The 19910-nt window shown below is 43.1% G+C and overlaps 1 protein-coding gene across 1 annotated transcript in view; it reads right to left on the reverse strand.

Moving 5' to 3' along the window:
* The window catches only part of b4galnt4a (beta-1,4-N-acetyl-galactosaminyl transferase 4a), a 127630-nt gene that overhangs the window by 41431 nt on the left and 66289 nt on the right, over positions 1–19910 (reverse strand). The window contains exons 3-6 of the mRNA XM_068603178.1: positions 14677–14766; positions 5078–5173; positions 4520–4610; positions 2802–2902 (exon numbers count right to left, since the gene is read on the reverse strand). Of these exons, the coding sequence (XP_068459279.1) occupies positions 2802–2902; positions 4520–4610; positions 5078–5173; positions 14677–14766 (378 nt within the window). The remainder of the gene's footprint in view (positions 1–2801; positions 2903–4519; positions 4611–5077; positions 5174–14676; positions 14767–19910) is intronic.

Below are 19910 nucleotides of genomic sequence, written 5' to 3' on the forward strand. Positions count from 1 at the left end.
GCATATGCGTGTGTGTTGTGTGTGCGACAAAAACCGAGCTTGACCTCTGTAGATTATGTCATCTTTTCGTTCGGATGTCCTGCGAGGAATCAGGAGATATCAATCACATTTACAAAAGCTAGCCACGAAATGCTGACAGGGGTCTCCACGGAAACGCCATGGACACACTTCAGCACTCTGCTTCTCGTCCCGTTGCAGAGAAATCGTCTCACGGCAGCAGATGCCACACATAGCCGGTTCACGATGGAGGAGGACACTGCCGTGACCACTGACATTGAGTGAAAATCATTCACAATACAATGCAATACAAAGAGAGCAAGATAAACTGTATAACTCAAACACTGATGCGGGCACACACACACCCAGCGAGGTTTCACTATGCTAGAGGGTCAGATTTGACTAATTGCTACTAACTAGTGCTGCAACGGATCATGAAACTCACGGGTCGGATCGCATCACGTATCAGAGTCACAGATCTCGTCAGCACTAGAGAAAAAAAGGGAGCAAAATGTATTTTTACTGAACATTGATGCTCCTATTGGCAGATACAGCTCCATGTGTTATTTGATTATAAGAGCTGGCACTTAAGGCTCCAGACAATTTTACTTTGTTATAGTAAGTTGTAGTGTTTTTGTCTAATATATAAACTTATGTTTGTATATAGTGAAAAAATCTCCTTGAAACAACAGGATTCACAACAGTGAACACATCATGGTGAATTTAGAATTTATCTTCGCCCAATACTTGTTTTCACTGAATGGAGCCCGGATGCATCATAGTGTGATGTGCAGAAAACTTCATCAGTTTGGTCAATTTAAACTTTAAACACCGATTGGTTGTTCACAATGTAACGTTATTGGAGATCCGCGACGAGAGAAGCATGAACGCTGATGTCCTGATCGCAGGTATTACAGAATAAATTGCGAGTAAAATATTATTTCACACATCTGTGACGGTCAACACTGACCATAAACTGTAATTAATCTGCGGTTGACATGCAGGCCAGGGGGGGCCTGGGTGTGGGGGGCCTGGGGGGGGGGGGGGGGGGGGGTCGACCATGGTCCTTTGACCACTACTCATAACAAATAGTTACCATCTCCTTGACTTCTTGGAATAACTCCAGCAGCAGCCAAAGCACAAACAACCTCATGAACCAGTGAGACCAAACAAGCACTGACTTTCTACAAAAGTATATTTTTTCATACAGAGGAATTTAATGCTTCAATCTACTACATTAATTAACACTGATGGATATCCACAAAAACGTGGTATATTTTCCCTTTCATTACTATATATTTAATCAAATAATTAAATACTGTTATGATTGTAATTGATGTGTAATTATGTAATTTTCATTAACAGCTGTGAGTGATTAGGGGCATTTAAACAGCATACATGGTGGGAAGAAAAGTGTTAGACCTCTTCAGAGCTAAAGGTCTTTAAAGCAGACTTGACAGTAAGCCTTCTTTTCAGATTAGCAAAGTACTGCATTATCTGGTTTGGGCATAAAACCTGTGATGTGCCAGGACAACAGTATAGTTAGTATATAAAACCCTAAAGTTGCGCAAATTTTTAAAATCATTCAGCTCCTAATTCCAAATATGACAACAACTTGTTTCTTCTCTTTTCCCCATTCACACTCATGCAGACAGATGGGTCGCACGAAGAGGAACACAGCGTAGAGTTAGATTTCTATCTGTGAAACGCGATGTGTCTCTGAAGACAGAGGGGCAGCGAGGCCTGTCAGTCAGCCAGTGGCAGAATGAGTGATCCCCGGCCACAGCATCGCTCCCATGCCATCACCTCGATGATATTTCTCCACAGCTAAATGCCACATCAATATTGCAGCCGGCTAATTAATCTCAGCTCCCATGAAATATGGTGACATCTCACATCCTGTTGGAATAAAAACAGCTCTGAAGCCGGACTTTTACTCGCAACAAATATTTGCCCAGAGCACTCATACCCCGCAGTTTAACCCTGCGCTTCCTTTTCTTCTCCCAAATTTTAGAAGCTTTCAAAAGAAAACTTTATTAGTGAAGGCAGTGGCAGCACAGCTTGACTTCTATTCGATTGCAGGCAGAGGGCACTTCAAGGATAGATGGAAAAGGAAACAATTTTTCACTGGATGTTCGACAGGAGGATTTAGGTGTCCTCTCTGCTGGAGGTGAGTGATAGTGTCCGGGCGGTGGCATGAGGTGAGCGGGTGATCAGTAAAGACAAACAAGGTCAAATTGCTCAGTTTCCCACCCATTCCCTTAAGGTTAAGCTACTAAAAGTAACTGCATGGATATTAGATACAAGTAATACTAGTCTCATAGCTTTTGACCCTCACAATGCAAGAATAGAGAATATTTTCTCATATCCAATATGTTGCTGTGCTCATGATTGTGTGTAAAAAGAAGGGAATTTATTAGATGCCATTTAGAGCTACGAGGAACTCCTAATAACTGAATAACATGATGATGATAAAGTGTCTCTAATGATAAGGGTTTGACTTCCATGCACATATTATGCTTTCCCAGAGATTTATAATATACAAGGAATCTTTTTGCTATTAAAGTCATGACATTGAGGAGTTGGAAACTATTGAGGCCCCAGGTGATTTAGCTTCTTCCTGCTGTGAAATGCTTGTTACTAAGCAATATTTGTTAAAGCCAGAGACTGTGCTTTGAAGGGTCTACTTTGTGTATTTGGTGAGAACCACAAAGCATCAAATAGTTTGAACCCTGATGTTTTGTGGATCGACTCTCTCTGTAGTTGAGGTATTCTGCAGGAGTGCAGCTCAGCCCGGTGCTTACCTGTCCTACATAGACCAGCAGTCTGGCGTTGAGAGGACTCTCATCAGGACTCAGCCAGAACTCAGAGTTATCATCAGACGATACCGAGAACTGGAAATCACCTGGCGGGAAAAAAAAACATGATCAAAGTGTGCGTTGCCGGAAGTAGACATGATCCAAGATAAGTGTAATCTGAATGTAATCGGACAGGGCATGGCCCCATGTAATAGATTCTTGGGTGAAAAAAATGCAACAGAAAATGGATGCCCATGCCTGGATGCAGTGGTGGGAGATGACCCATTTGGCCACAGTGTTATCTAAAGTTTTAGAAATATATGTGTTATGTATATGTAGTAACTACGTGAATGGAAATTAACATTTGAACACAGATCTAAATGGGCAGTCAGTATAGTTATTTTATTAAATACTATTTCAGTACAAAAGCAGCTGACGCACACCTCAAGTTGCTGCTTGGGACACTCTTTATTATGTAGTCAACAGTTCATGTCAGTTTGCCTTTGCAGTTGTTTGCTTGTAACAGTATGTACATAGTACAAGTTAATATTATATCAGTGTGAAGGAATTCTCCAGAGAGACACACGACAAACTACACACTAAATGTAAGCTGTTGGAATACATCTTTTTTGTACTCTTAATCAAATTCTGTTTTACTGTTATATTAACAGTCATGTGTTTTGTTCATTGATCATATTTGATGCTTCATGGCCTGTGACATATGAGTGAACTTTACCCTAATTATGACTCCGGTGTGAACTCACACAAAATTCAGTTTGGGAGTCCAGCGATCTGCTATATCTGTCTGTTCCGGACTGAAGATAAAACACGTCATTTTTATTTTTCATGGTTGGAAACATATCTCTGGGATGACGGGAGGAAAGTTCAAGATAAGTGCAAGACGTCATGAGGGCTTCTGTAATTGTGTGATGAATGCATTTCAGGGGTCACTCTCCGCTTGTTTGAAGAGCAGTTCTTGGGATATGCAATTAGTTAAGCCTTACGTCGTGTTACTCACTCCGTCTCCTGCCTTGCAACAAATACATGTCCTGATCAATGATTTTACCCCCCGGTGTCGAGCGTTACCTGGTGATATCTCAGTATAACACACATATTAAATATCTTGTGTCTACACAAATCAGAATGATAGAGAGCCACTGCACTAGTGGCCTATGGATTGGGTGCAGGTCATGACAGTGACACTAAGCATCTTTTATAATTTGAAGTCTGGATAACCTCCAACTAACTCAGGTTATTAAACACTCAATCAACCCACAATAGTGTGTAAAGGTTGCGCCTGGCAGTGCGAGGTGAAGGCCACTTGTTCGAGTGCCTGTCAGAAACCTGAAGATAGCATGACTTTTAAACCATCAGCGGGAGAGAGCCATAACACTAGCAAAGGCCACGTAAAAGATTGAAATAAACGTTAATCTAATAAATAACTTTGTATTGTGCAATTTGTGTAAGGGCACTTGGGTGTTAGGGCCTTTTCAGTTCCTATAGCAACTGGACTCTAGGGTAGGTACGTGAGGGTCCGACAATGAGCTCTAGCTGGGAGATGCCAGGCATTCAGCCCAAAGAAAAATGTGAATATTCACTGTATTAGTGGCTCTCAAGAGCGTGGATTGAGAGGGCTGTGGTAATTGTCTACTCGTGTAAAGGACACATGCTCCAAGGCCCTCAGCCTCAGAGGAAAGGACTCGCTAATAAGAAGAGCTAGTTACCATCTCTGTAAGGGTGAAGGAAGCCAAATATTCTCAGGCCATAGTTCTTCCACTTGGGAGCGACTGCCAGCTTCTTCAGTGTGGTTCTGGTCTGCAGAGAGAAACAGGCATAGATTCAGATTATAGATGAGGCAGTTGTTGGATTTATACAATAATATGATTCGATATCTTGTTTCATGCGAGTGTGAATCCAGCCTAATCTAATATATCATGGAGTTAACTTTATTTTAATGAGGTTAGAGGTTTCGCGGTGCTTGATTTGAAAAAAAAAAAAAAAGGAATCAGCTTTAAAACGCAGAATATCATGGAGTTTGACAAAATGTGGGTGCAATTTATTAAAATAAGCATTTAGCATGCCACTAAAAAAATAGAAAATCATGGATTTTGGCGCTGATTTAATTAGGTAGCTGGAGACAGTTGCTGAAATTTGTTAGTGACAGTGACGTTTCATCAACTAAACCAACAGTCACCAGCTAGAAATGAAAAGCCAACTTCTCTCTGTTTGAAGATAAAGATCGATTGTTCCAAATGTCACTTCGCCTGCTCTGTTATACGTACGTGAGGGTAGTGAGGGAAGTGCAGGTTCTTCCTGAGTTGGGCTGTAGAGGAGCCACACCAGTCCTCAAACACATGCAGGTTGGCCTGGCCCTTATACTGCCAACACACAATCACACACACAGAGACAGAGAGAGACAGAGACAAAGAGACAGGTAGAAAGAGAGAGAGGGGGGGTTAGTGTGGGCTGCAACAACAGCATCACATTAGCTCTTAAATAGGCAAGTTATGCTTCAGCACTTCAGCTACTGGAGGTCCCCTCCTGACAGCAAAACTGCCGTTTGCACTGGTTCCAGTCGACATATTTTTGCGCTCAAATGTGTATTATTTCTGATGCCACTCCACCGTTGCAGGCAGAAATGAGCTCTTGGTGAAACATATGACTGCAGCGTGACGTTTCCAATGTTCTCACGGTCCTGAATAAGAGAAGGTGACAGAGAGCTCGTCAGGAGAATCCGCGGGGGGGGGAGTGTGAACTGAGAATGTCTGAAGCAGTTTGTCAAGAGCTCATACCCTGCCCATAGTCTGACATTTGTCTAAATTACACAGGGAAATCACAGGACACAGCAAGGACAGATGGTGAAACCAGTCTGCCTGGGGGCATAGTTTCCTCACACACATGTTTCTGCTCATACACGAGAAGAGATGACACTTCAATGAGTAGGGAGTCACGCTGCTTTGGAAATGCAGTGTTTTATATCACATACAATGTTCAAAATATATATATATATATATATATCAAATATGGTATAGTCAATGAAGCAAGACAGGGATGACTATTTGTCAGATCCCTAAACACAAACACTCACCATCATATACATTGTGTGGTTGAGAAAGTGAGACACGCACCATTGAGCGTAGCATGAGGTCTGGAGAAGCGACTGCATGTGCAGATGCATGTTTTCACATTTATGCACAACGCAACCAACAGTATGCGTCAAGCCGTAGGGGGTTGTCTCGGGGATTTAATGACCTGAAAACTTTTCATACTGGACGATCAAGCAACACACATATGCCTTCTTTAATGCGTGACAGCCGTCCCAGCGGGACGCCACTATAATGCCGCCATAGATATTTAGAACATCACACACAGCTTGAGAAGTAAGCCGCCTCTCACCAAAATGAGAGCGTGCAGCGGGCTCGCCTGCTTGGATCAAAGCAAACGCTGGCTGGATAAAGGTAGCTGTTCTGCGTGTGAAGCGACTGCTCGCTGTAAAGTCCACAAGTTTGAGCGGTCAAACCAATCAATCAATCAGGAAAGTGAGCGTGACCTCGAGACAACAACAAAAAAAACACACACATAGCCGCGAAGCCTGTTGCGCTTTCATCAGAGGGATTAGAGGGGTGAGACGGGGAAGCCTTTCGGGGTAAACACCTCTAGATGTCTGCAGAAAGACGTTGATGGGAGGTGTCGTGCTCCTTCAGTATCGCACAGGCATACTAACAGATGGCCCGACTCTAAGTGGTCATTTACATTTATCTCCCGCCTCTGTACGGTCAACTAAGTGCCCCGCACACTGACGGCAGCACGGCAATTACAGCTCATGCATTAACCATGATGTATTTTTGTTGAGCAAACATGTCAGTTCAAAGCAACTGCGACTCCTGATTTTATTTCTCGGATATCCGTGTGCGCGGTGATTTTCTTTCTTTTTTTTTTTTCCCCTGCAGAAAAGACTGGTGCTAATGAAAAATAGAAAAGACAGAGAAACAAGGATTTTGCTGAGGTCAGCGGATTCAAATCAGAGGAGAGCGGGGAGTCGGAAAAAAAAGATGAGCGCGAATGTCTACTGTTTCGAGAGGGAGTGGCAGAGCGGGGGAATCGCGGCGAGGTTAGAGAGACGCTGCTCGTCCCAGTGTAAATATGTGTCATGTAAAGCTTTTAATAGATTTCCTCTGGGTTTTGAAAGCAGACCTTCATCGGCCCGGCCCCCTCCGCACCCCAACTGTTGTCACATAGCAATGAGAGGCCAACTTTAAAAGTCTCTAATTATTCACATACATATCTCTGTGTAGCCTGGGAGAGGTCAGCCTTCTGCTCGGGGGCCGCTTGTGTATAATTGATTCTATCTTTTAGGTGACAGCGCCGCGAGAGCCGTCTGTGCTCCGGCCTCAACACCATGTGGAATGAAGCAAGAAGGAAGTTGTTGTTTTTCTTCATCCTTAACCTCACCCTTTGGTTTCTTTGCTTCCCCGACTGCGAAACTTTCCCTCGCTCATGTCATGTCATGTCATTTGATTTCTTTCGCAGTGAGTGCTGCTTCTGTCTCTCTCAAAGCCTTCAGTGCCACTATCCCTAATGTTGTCTCCTCTTCCCTCTGACCTCTCTATTTCTGCCTCTCCATCCCTCCATCTCTGTCTACATGCTGCCAGATGCTGTTGATTGCTCTACGCTCTCTCTTTAGTTTCCCTGAGCTCAGCTGTCGGCTGTCAGTTTCCTCCGCTTTCTCTCTCTATCACGTTTTTTGTTTGTTTGTTGTCTCCTCCTGATTCCTCCTTTTGGAGTCTTTCCTTTTGGGACAAAGTGTCGCTCACATCAACAGTTGTACTGTATAGAGATGGTGAATTGCGTGCTTGTGTGTTGTTGTTCTTTTGGAGGAAGGGGGTGCGGGGGGTAGTGTAGACACATGCTTGATTGTGCTGTAGAAGTTTGAGTCTTCTCAAACGACATCTTTTTCACAACCATGTCAGCTCCCATTGCCATTCGTTAATTGGCTTAAGAAGAGACAGAATGACTGGTGCTGCCGCCGCCGCCGCTGCCGCCGCTGCTGCTGCCGCTGCTGCTGCTGCTGCTGCTACTGCCGCTGCTGCTGCTGCTGCTACTGCCGCTGCTGCTGCTGCTGCCTTTCTTTCTTTCCTCATTCATTCTCATTTGATTTGCTCTGATCCTTAATCCAAACCCAGAGACAGACTCCTGTGCATGGACTCGTAGTGTAATCCACAAACTGGAAGGTGAAGAAAGCGTTGAAAGACTCCTGCAACTCACCTGTCCTTGAGCAATACACCAAACCCCAGTATTGTATGACAGCGTTGCCATGAAAGAGCAATGCGTTTGTGTTTGAATGACATGCAAAGCATGTTGTCGAGCTCGGAGGGAGAAACGCTCAGCAAGCGCCATCTACAGTGTTTGCCTTGTTGAAATAAAAATATATATCGCTTGCTCTATTAAATATGTAATGCATCTTTGATGTAAAGACTTTAACCTGTACATAGGTATCATGAGATTAAGTCTGGAGACTTTCACATTCCGTATTTCATTTTTTTTGCCATTTATCTGTTGTTGTCAGTCTCTCTTGAGACTCACTGTGTCGTACCTTGTCATTTTGATCTCTCTTCCTCTCATTAAACTCCAGATCTAGTAGTCCCAACAACTGCACTACATAATGTATAGTCTTAAGCTACCACAATTACAAAGCAACAGAGAACCTCCAGCTCAGGCTGCCATTAATAAGAGGGGAGGAGAGGGATGCCATCTGTCAAATATGTGAGTGAAGCAAGAAAAGAGGCAAGAAGGACAGAATATGGGAAATGACAAGTGCACGGGATAGAAGCTGAGCTAGGAAACAACAAGTGATTGATGAAGACGTTGAAAAGAATACAATATACTGCTCAGCTTAAGAGGCCGCCCTAAACGGCACCGTTAAGGTCTTGCTCATTTTCAACCACATCTCTGCTGCTCTCTAATATCTCCTCTCTCTCGCCCATTTGCTTGCTCTATCAACCAGACCAACAAATCAGACTCACTCTCTCTCTCCCTCTCTCCCTCCCTTTCTCTCTTTCTCTCTCTCTGTCCCATCCAGTAGGCCGTCTCCCTTTCTCAAAAATCTGGTGCAGCCTTCTGCGTTCCTGCTGGCAGCGAGGCACTGACAAATGGCCGCTCGGCGCACCCACTGATGAGCAGTCGCACCAACTGACACTGTAAATCCCTTTGGGATAAAACCAAAAAAAGTAAGGCAGGATGTTCCTGGCAAAGAAACACTGGGGTATATACAAATATACAATAGCCCTCAGCTCGCTCCCCCCGGGCATATAGGAGAGACAGCGTTAAAGCTCACATAACACATTCTGTACTGCGGTTTTACTGAGCTGTTAAGCGGAAATGTGTGTTGAACGAATGATCACAAGACACATGTTACATGCAAGTAATTCCCTCTGTGGCGATGACAAGAAAGTCATTGCTTAAACATATTCTACGAAATCTCTCCATCTGAATCCGGCATTTAAATAGTCCAATGCCTACCTCATCTTCCTCAGCCCATTAGTGAGTCAGGAAGAAGGAATGAAGAGAAACTGGGATAAGTAGTTCGGTACAGCGAGGACATTTTTTTTTTTTTCTTCCAAAAAGGTACAGAGGTTTGAAAAAGGAGATTATATAGAAAGATAATGAGAACTCATTTCCCACAGAGGAGAGCGGCAGAAGCATAGAAGGCAAGGTTCATATGATCTAGATTCCAGCCTCATCAACTACTGTAATGAGGATTTGTATAATCTGCCATCTGTCCTACAATTACATGTCTTCTTATAGCATGAGGGGGGATGGATGTGGCGGCACTGGATACGTTGCACTGACAAAACGTGAGACAGAGAGCATCTCCTGCAACAAGCTGTCGATTCTCATGACCGTAACGAGAAGCCGGAAATAGACAGACAGACGAGAGAAAGATGGACTGAAGGAACAGTGAGGAGAGACAAATACCGCTCACTTCTACTCCCGCGTCCTCCCACAGTCTAGCCAATCTCACGTTACTGCGAGAGGAACGGGAGGGACGGAGACGAGAGGAAGATCTAACTGCTACTCCAGTCGTGTGACTGCATGGGTTTCGAGGTGAGAAGCCACATGTGACGACTACGCCCACCTGAGTCATGGGTCTGTGTTGTGTCACAGTATCGTCCTCACTTCCCTCTTGAGGGGTAAGTAATAAACTGGCCAATTCTTCAATCTCCAGTTTTGATTTTCACGCTCCATGAGCCAGAAACCGAGACGTGTGAGCCTGTCAGTCCACTGGGAGACGGCCATCCTCCATCCAACCTTCCTGTGCACAATGTCCCTGTATTTGGTTTGACACATTCCTGTTACTCGATAAACATCACTGCACGTATGTATAATACATGTAAGATGATGTGCTCTCTTTGGCTTTGATGTGGAATAGTACACATGTAAAGAAATCATTAAAAGCCCTCCTTGATATCAAAGTAATCCCTCTTACTTTCATTTTCTTTCTGCTCCTGACTAGATGAAATTGTTCATTATGCTCAAAATCCTCTCTGGATCCATGTCGGCTTTTCTGCAAATGACTGTTTATCCCTTCATGACTGGCTACTGCTTGACTCTTAAAAAGTGGGCCAGCTCTCTCTCCCTCTCACTGTCTCTCTGATCTCTATCCAGTGTCAGTATCCTTGACATGTCAGTGTCCTTGACAGACAGAGAATGTCCACTCAACAGCTGCACGTCTACACTAATCCACAGTCACCTCTGAATGAGTTCACAGACTGGGAATAGTCATTAAATCACCAGTAGTGGCTGAAAACCTCCTGCTAGGACAAACACAGGAAGGTCTCACTGCCCTTCATTCAAAAATAACATCTTTTATAACTTGGAGTAGCAGTGAGCTTGAAAAGCAATCATTTAAACTCATCGTTGAAAATCATTTGAAACAACGGGTTTCGATGGTTGTTGGAAGCACCTGAGTGAGAGAGAGAGAGAGAGAGAGAGAGAGAGAGAGAGAGAGAGAGAGAGAGAGAGAGAGAGAGAGAGAGAGAGAGAGCGAAAGAGAGAGAGAGAGAGAGAGAGAGAGAGAGAGAGAGAGAGAGAGAGTGTTTTGGTCACATACCTCCCTGTCAACTCTTCCTGACTGCCAACATTACCGCAACAACACGTTCCTGTAGGTACATGATGGATAACATCAGGAGAAAACGTCCCCTTCTCACTCAAAAGGCGGCACATGTTCTTGTCCAGGCTCCGATCATCTCGCGTCTTGACTACTGTAACTGCCTCCTGGCAGGTCTGCCTGCTAACGCCATTCGGCCTCTACAGCTCATCCAGAACGCAGCAGCTCGACTGGTCTTCAACCTCCCGAAATTCACACTCAACAAAGTCACAACTGTTTGCTGTCCTGGCTCCTCAGTGGTGGAATGAGCTCCACTTTGACATGTCTAGAAACAAGTCTTTTTTTGGCTACACCTTAAACAAGGAAGGTGGCACAGTGGTAGCACTTCAGTAGCACTTAAATGTATCTTACTGATAGCACTTTGTAGTTTAACTTCTTTGAAGAAATTGTACTTTCCTGTTTCTTGTTGTTCTGAGTTTGTACTCACGGTTGAATGCACTTATTGTAAGTTGCTTTGGATAAAAGCGTCAGCTAAACGGCATGTAAGGTAACAACTTTATTTTGTTACAAAGTACTTTACAATAAAGTACTTTACAATAAAGCATGATAAAAGAGATCTGGTAGTTCAAACGTATACCACCGGAATTCACATCAAAGTCTGATCAGTTCAAATCATAGTAATTAGTATAGGAGGAGTTCATAAGACTCAACGACACAATTCATTATTTGGTGTCTATGCTTACAAAATTACAAATTATAATGAACTAGTTTACTTCACTTTTTTTTTTATCTTAACGCACGTTACTTTGTGACTTTTCCTTTAAAATAATACAAATATAATAATAACATTAATCAGTGAGACAAATAGTTGTGTCACATGCCGATTTCGTGTTCACCGAAATGTAGTGTTGGTGCTCTGAAAGTTTTCAGAACTGAGCACCAGAGCAATGAGTGGGGAAAGTTTGCTATCTCTCTGTGGGTGCAGTTGGAAGTAAGAACTACACTAAAGTGAGCAACCCTTTCCTTTTGCTTGTGCACAACAAAGTGTGTGCCTTTCAGTCTCGCACCGGATGCATGCTGGATGACCTCTACCAGTCTGTGACAGCTGGCATATGGCACCACTCTACCTCCACCAGCCTGACTCTACGGCGCCGACGGTGCCAGCTCAGTGGCCCCTTAGACCTCGGCCATCTTGGCCGTACACCAGGAAACAAGTTAGAACCGGTAATTAGGACAGATAGCGAGTGAGTAAAGCGAAGGAAGAGCTGCTGCGCGCCATGGTTTCTGACAGACTCAACAGACTTGACTTAGCAGAAGTCTGACATAAGAAAGGAAGAGATGTTTGCGGATACAAGTTCATAGAGACATATGAAACCTTTTATAGATGTAGATTTCCAGAATATTCACAGAAAATAAATGTCATGTTGCTTCATGAGTGGGCTGGAAATGAGTCAAATAAATGGCATGTTGACTTTACAAGTGAGCTTTGATGCCAGTCACGCCTAATGTAAAATGTAGTTTGTGTGGATGTTGCAAAATGTATTTCCCTCTGATGCTGCTTGGCTTTTCCAAGCTAAATCATAAATAATACATTATGTTTGGTCAATCAAATCAAATCGTGTCCTGTGGTTTAAACAGTTTTCACATTCAAAATGATAAAACAGAAAGCTCAGAACAGGATGTTCATAATAAAGAGTCTTGCTGTGCTCAGGCCATGAAATCAATTCACATTTGTGCAATTAGTCCACATGGTCCAGATTCAGATAGCTTGTTTGGCTGCAGTCCTAGCCTAGCTGTTTCATATCAATGTGACTTCTCGTTTTCTAAGTAGCACCATTTTAAATTATGCCAACTCATCGTCAACAAGTCGATGTAGGGCCCAAAATATTCAGGCAACACATGTTTCTCGGCCAGATAATTGAGAACATATATCATCCACATTTGGCCATTTCCAAAGCCAAAATGATGATATTTGTCATGTCTTGCAATCTAAAGGTGTTGCTTGTTGTGTTAAAAACAAAGTAAGAAATTATAAGAATGTGGGTTCATGAATGTATTTTTGGCATTTTCATGTAACATGTTGCTGAGACAAGCCAACAAGGAAAAGACTCTAGACCAGCTCAGCCAAATCATAGAGTTCTTTCGATACCAATCCCAGTATCGGAAAGGCCTCCAATACAGCCTCAAAGGCTGGATTGACTATCGTCCACAGTCTTTGCACTGATCCGGACCCGGGCTAATGAAAGTGTGGAAATTGTAGGTCCTGTGTACCTGAATTAAATGATTAACCATAGTTGCTATTAATATTGCTCCTAATTGGGAAGAAGAAAACATCTGTTGAGTATTTCAACATAAACTTGTTTGATTGTGTTAAATAGAAACCCCAAAATACAGCGGGTCCAACAGACCCACTGCTGAGTAACAAAAAAAATGAACACCATATGAGGGTTAACTGATAATGCTACACTGTAAAAAACAAATGGAAAATTGAGGGATCTAGTTCATTAAGGGAGGTTGCGTTGAGGAACTCTGTGACGCATTCAAGCTCTATATTTAGTAAAAATGTGTCTCAAGCGAAGGGAAATTATCATGTGTGAAAGATGTAGTCTTGTAAAAATTCAGTTTTTGTTGTGAAACGTTAATTAATTTATGAAAACAGTTGTTTAAATCAATGTTTTCACAGCAATATAAAATAGATATTAGACAGGGATTCATGACCTGTGTAACTTCTTTTCTGTTTCTAGTATCGTAACAGTACCGGTACTCTCCATTGATGTCGGGAAGGAGAATATGATGTCCGAATATCTCTACGAAATAAAACAACAGGTACAGTACTGTAACAGTTTCAGGCACATAGTGTGTTCTGCACCCACGTCACGCTATCGTGTGCATGAGGCAGCGGAAAAAGTCCAGTATCGCTGCAGTCACAGTGATCTACTTGAAAAGCACGTATGCAACAGTAACTTCCTATTATCCTGTTGGATTTTCTACAGTTTGCCTTCAACTACACACTGTGTGTTCAGCTGAGATGGTTCAACTTCACCCCAGGTATAGGGCTAGTAAATCATATTTTGCAGATTAGGCTTACAGACACACACAGAAAATCCTTTAATTAAACTCTGCTGAACAGGTTACAAATCGAGAGCTGCTTCCCTTATCACAAATCCGCTGCTTAATTGCCCTGTCCGCTGCTCCCTTTGTTACAGCGGATCTGCAAACTACATCAGTAAGTGAGCTGAAGAATTAGGATGAATCAAATCAAGCTGTAATCTTCAGGTCATAGGTGCCTTTAAATATAACCCGCTAATGGCTTTGGATGATATATTATCATCCTCACACAATAATTTATCATCATAACCGCAAGGTACATTTTGTTCCTCCGATATTGGCCCCAGAAAAAGGACTGGGTCTCCATTTGACCTTAAATATCAACGGCGCTTAAAAGGACAAGTGAAAGAACAAGGGAGTAAAACATCTGCTGCTGAATCATAATTTACAAAAAGCAAAACACTCAAGTAGCAAGACAGTGATGAAGCGCGGTTAATAAAACCACTTTCATAAAGGTTGATGAAAGTTTGGTGCGTGTGCGCGCGCGGCCCCGCCAGGTTAAGCTGATGAGTCGCACACATAAAAACAACTGAAGGGCCTGAACATAGGAATCCTTATGCGTGTGAAAAACGGGATGAAGGTTTTTTTAAGAAAAAAAAAGATAATCAAGGGATAAGTGCAAGCCTCGAAAAAAGAAAAGAAAAGAGAGAATATTATTTATTTTACCTCTGGTTTCCATGGTAATTTCTTGTGGTGCTGGCTGAGGAACTTCCGGACGCTGGTATGATCTCTGCCATGTGCGATCGGATCATCGTCCTTGAAAGAATACAGGGGAAACAAAGACACACTTAGTCTTCTGTAACGACATAAAAAAAGAGTCATTGATGAAAGGAAAAAGACAATTGAACGGTGGTTTTGAGTCTCAGTCTAAGCTATGGCAGCCATCCATCACTGTTGTAACATGACTCCTCACCGTCAGCCACAAAATAGATGTATGAGATAAAGCAGCAAAGAACCACAGCCCTTTCTAACTCATGGAAGCATTAAGCAGTACACACTGTACAGTACAAACAGCTGAGAATACCACACACACACACACACACCCACACACACACTCCAGAGAAGGCTACTATTAATTAAGATCCTTTTGGATCTGTTGACTCCTAATCCAGCCCTTGACTCGCCAAAGCCCTAATCTCCAACATACTCTAAACAGCCACCCTGCCGGCCAAAATCTCCTCTCCAGGGAGCCTGAACTCTCCCCCTGATCTTGGATTTAGCTTGGCGCTCCGGCCAGCGCACTGCAGGGTTCTTTCTCTGCGGCCCGCTGAGCAGCATGTCAATGTTAATGCTGTGGTGTGGTGTGACGGGCAGGAACGAGCAGAGAGGAGCGCAAGTTTGTGCTCAGCTATGAGGAGATAAAAGGATGCCTGGCTCCCAGAGAAGCAACAAAGTCGCGGAGCTGTTAAATGAGTCACAAAGCATCCTCCATTTAGCAGGGATGTAAGAGAGGAGGCATACCTCCACCGAGACAAGCCGGAGAGGCTTCCAGCACCCCTGGAATGAGGGGCTTTTGTTGAGAAGGCACTCGTGTTTACAAAAGAATCAGGGCAGGAAAGATTCTTTTTTTTTTTTTTAAGTAGAAGAGGAAAAGAGACAGAGCTGTCGGATGCCGAGCCTTTGATTACATTTTTTTAACTTTCAAGGGAGAGAGATGAAGGGGGGCAAGGAAGGTAATGATGAACAGTCTGCCCCTCTGTCTGGCACCAGAGCAGCGTTTCTGATGTTTGTGCGTAGACAAAGACGCTCACGCAAAGACGCACACGCAAAGACGCACACGCAAAGACGCACACGCGCAGGCATGAAATCTGAAGACTGGACTCAGTGGTCAGTAAAATTTAAAGCGCAGACATCGGGTGAATTGTTGGAAAACTCTGGAAAACCTGATTTTAACATCTGCACTATGTTGAAAAGCTTATGTAATGCAGCATCGTATATGTTTTGGCTTTTGAATAGCTTGTACAGCAAAATTATATTCATGAGCAGCCATTGGAAATAGAACCATGATGTAAATTGTATCTAAATATTGGGGGTTCTACGATCCTCCATCGTGCAGTAATGAAGCACAACTTTGAATATAAATGTAAGCACTATTCAAAATGTTGTACCTAAGTCTGGAGTACTGCATGCATGTATATACAATATAGCTAAACATCTTTCTTTTGAAAGAGTAAGAATTCACTTTGAACCTTTATAAAGAATCTTCATAAAGTTTTAATTCGACAGCAATTTCTTCATTTGCATTCACATTTCTACAGCTCCGTTTCCTCATTAACACTTTTACATTTGAGGTGTTGGGTTTTTGGTCATCGACACTGCAAAGCTCAGTGTTACGATCACTCATAACATGTGGACCGTGGATGTCTCTGTGATGTTGTTTTCCGAAACTGTGAACAAACCAAGAGCCTTTTGATTCTGTCCCTGACAAACAGTCACCTTGCCAGCCAATCAGCTTTCACTATTAGAACAGGTGCAATGGCCGATGACGGTTAGACGATTATGAAGGATTATCCGTGTGGGTAAAGGACTTTATGATCTGTGGAACTGGTTACTGAAAGAAACAATTTTAGAAGAAAAAAAAACACAACGTCAACCATAAATCCCTGCGTGGGTTTGGACAGTAATTCACACAGACAACACTTTCCAAAAGCACTGCCTCAGCTCGATCCAACTAAAAGTCTGCTTATCGATGCAACACTAAAAGGTACAGTTAAACTCATTGACCTGAGGTGGCACAACATCCATCAGCTGTACCTCTCTTCCCCCTACAGTGTGTAACGACTTTACAGTCAAGCAAGATGCTGCCATTACTTATAGCATACTACAAATGCGTGTAACATTTTGCGTGACTCATTACTCCAGAGTTACAGTCTCTAATTTATAAGCAGATCTTCATTTTCCTGGCAATGGGCCCAGAAGTGTGTTATCCTGTTTCTCCGATAATGAAGGTTGATGCTAAAGGGCCTGTCAGATGGCCTTATGTATTAAACATTGCATCAAGGCAAAACAGGGAACATCACACTGATGAGACTTCCTATTCATCAAGTGTTTACAATGCGGTTTACCTTGTTGACTTTCAGTCGAATAACAAGACAAATGATCTTTAACCATGCGTGCATTTGTGTGCTATGGGAGGAATGCATCAGAGACGGAAAGAGTGAGGGAGAGCATCATTTAATTACAGCTCAACGCGTATGTATGAACACGCGTGGCAAAGCGGCAAAGGGGTTGAAGGATAGATCAGCTGTCCAATCAGTGAGCTGCGGTCACTGCTATAAATCCGCCCACCAGTCCAAAAATTTAACTCACGAGCCTCCCAGTTTTGTTTCTCCCAAACACACCACATCAATACAGCGCTGGCTGATCCTAGCCCAGGGAAACAGCTGGAGCCAGTGTCCTAGAATACCAATGAGCTTAATTAATCTCCCTTATTAAACACAAACAAGCAAACGTCTGCAGGAGGATTGTGTGTGTGTGTGTGTGTCACAAATGTCTCCCCCCTCCTCCACCCGACAAACCAAGACAACTGCGATTGAGCTTCAGAAATACACAAATCATAGCTTTCATCTCCAGCGACCTGCAACGTGAAAGTTAATAACCAGTGTGAAATAATTACATTCATAATTTTTCATTTATGTTAACCACCACAGAGATATTCAGTATGTTAATTAGTCCCACCATAATAATAATAATTATTAATATTATTATTATAGACGCTTCACATTCTTCTTCCTGTGGTCTCGCTGATTCAACAGTGGCTCCTGGTCACTGGATGCTCACTGTTCATATTAATACCCGTAGCGGGAAGCAAAGATGCCCGGGTGGCATTTATTGCGGCAATGACTAATGGCAAGAATTCATCCACAAAAATACAAGCTGTAATGAAAGCTGTCCTCATCTGTGATGGTGATGTTTCTAAATCTAACACAGAAAACATATATTCGGATATTGTGCATCAGATAATGTTGGATAAGAATGTGTCAGTACATCACCATGGACCAGAGATTTGTAATCTATGTGACAACATGGCTGTGATGCATAAACAGAGAGATTTCCACGGAGCAAAACAGCGAGATAAAAGAAAAGGGTGAGACGAAGAGAAAAGACAGAAAGAGAAAATGAGACATAAAAGAATGGGCAGCCCGGCGAACAAGCAACAGAACACGAGACGAACAAGAGACACACAGAAGAGAGAAAAGGTGACCAATGGAGCAATAACAAGAAGAAAAAAAAGCGTGACTGAGAAGCTCTTTGATAGGTAGCGCTCAGTGCGCAGCGCCAGTCTGGTTCTCAGAAATCCCTCTGGCACATCTGAAGCCACTGCGGACTGCCAGAATCTCTTTCCCACCTCTCTGTACTGCACAGACCAAGCGGACCGGTGCAGAGCAGAAGCACAAAGCCCTGTGAAGTAATACACGCTCACCAGCACTGTGGCTCTGTATGTGATGCGACTGCGAGTGAAAAAGATGGATTTTCAGTTCCCAATTCTTTGCACAATTGAGTACAAAGTGCAAAAACAAGCTCTCCAAGATACGCTTGGTGTTGCAAAAAAAAAAAAAAGGTGATCGGCAAGTCACAGAAACAATGCTGCAATGCAATATATTTGAAAGCGCTATACACAGCAAGGCTAAGTCTTGAACTGCAGATCCACTACAGTGAAAGCTTGAGCTGCTCCTGTCTGGCCATCGATTCATAGTCCCATGGGCCAGATGGAACATATATGAGTCTTTCAGTCCCTGTGCCAGACAGGCATTGAACACAAAATGACTGCAGTGGCAGGGAACGCGTTTGTTTTATAAGATATTCTCTCTGATCTGCGGGGTTCTCCGGCTTCCCCCCACAGGCCAAGGACATGCAGTTCAGGTTGATTGGACTCTAACTTGCCCGTAGGTGTGAATGTGAGCGTGAATGGGTTGTCTGTCTCTATATGTGTCCTTCGACAGACGACTTGTCAATTCAATCCAATCTATTCTAAGGATACACTGGAAGCCATAGACGTACAGTTTATCTCCACCAAAGTTACATAGCAAGAAAAAGAATAACAACAACTTGTTTTCCTCATCTGAAATGCTCAAGAAATGTAAGGATGATTTTTTTTTTTTTAAAAAAAGGAAAAGTAGGTGAGTTTCTAATCAATGCTTGGAATTTCTAGAATGGTTAACAATAACAAAACTTGATTAAAAAGTTCCCCGAGTATGGTCGCATTGTAAATAATACATGAAGACCAATGTGCGAGGAATATTTCAGGGTTCCACATTCGAGGCTCTTTAAGTGATAAAGAGAACGGTGCAGAGAATAGTGAGGAAACCTGCGTTTCCAAAATGCTCTGAAAGAAGACTGAGGGAGTCGGACAAAGACGGAGATGATGTGGCTCGCTTGTATTTCTCCAGTTCAGAGGACCAACTACGCCATCTCCTCACAGGGAGCAAGCAACTAACCGAATTACTCCCACGAGACTCTTGTTGGAATTCAAAGTGTGTTTATTCATGGGTGATGATCACAAATGTCAGCTGGACCCATGTGAGCTCGCTCCTTCACCGTCCATGAACACACTCACCATGGCAACAAGAGGCCTGCCACCACACACCTGTGTGACGTACTTTATGAGCTATTCACATGTTCCTGCATACATGAAAATGCATATGTTGGGCTGTCAATTCAATCACTTTGTTACAAAGTAAATGTTGTTTTCAGGAGCGGAACAGAGGAAGAGGAGGCCGTGCAGAACGAGTCAGTGATGGGCCTGTGGACCACATGTCTCTTTTGAATGGTTACAGGAAGATCAGTGCAGCGCCTCCACTATAGCTAAGATGTTCGGAAACACGGCTGTGCCAACTTCAAATGATCTCTGTTGTGCTAAAGCACGGAAAACTGCCCACTTTAATTGAAATCTCGTTGTG

This window comes from Clinocottus analis, unplaced genomic scaffold (genome assembly GCF_023055335.1).
Source record: "Clinocottus analis isolate CAN_PGR_092001 unplaced genomic scaffold, fCliAna1.0.p SCAF_6, whole genome shotgun sequence".
Classification (NCBI taxonomy): domain Eukaryota; kingdom Metazoa; phylum Chordata; class Actinopteri; order Perciformes; family Cottidae; genus Clinocottus; species Clinocottus analis.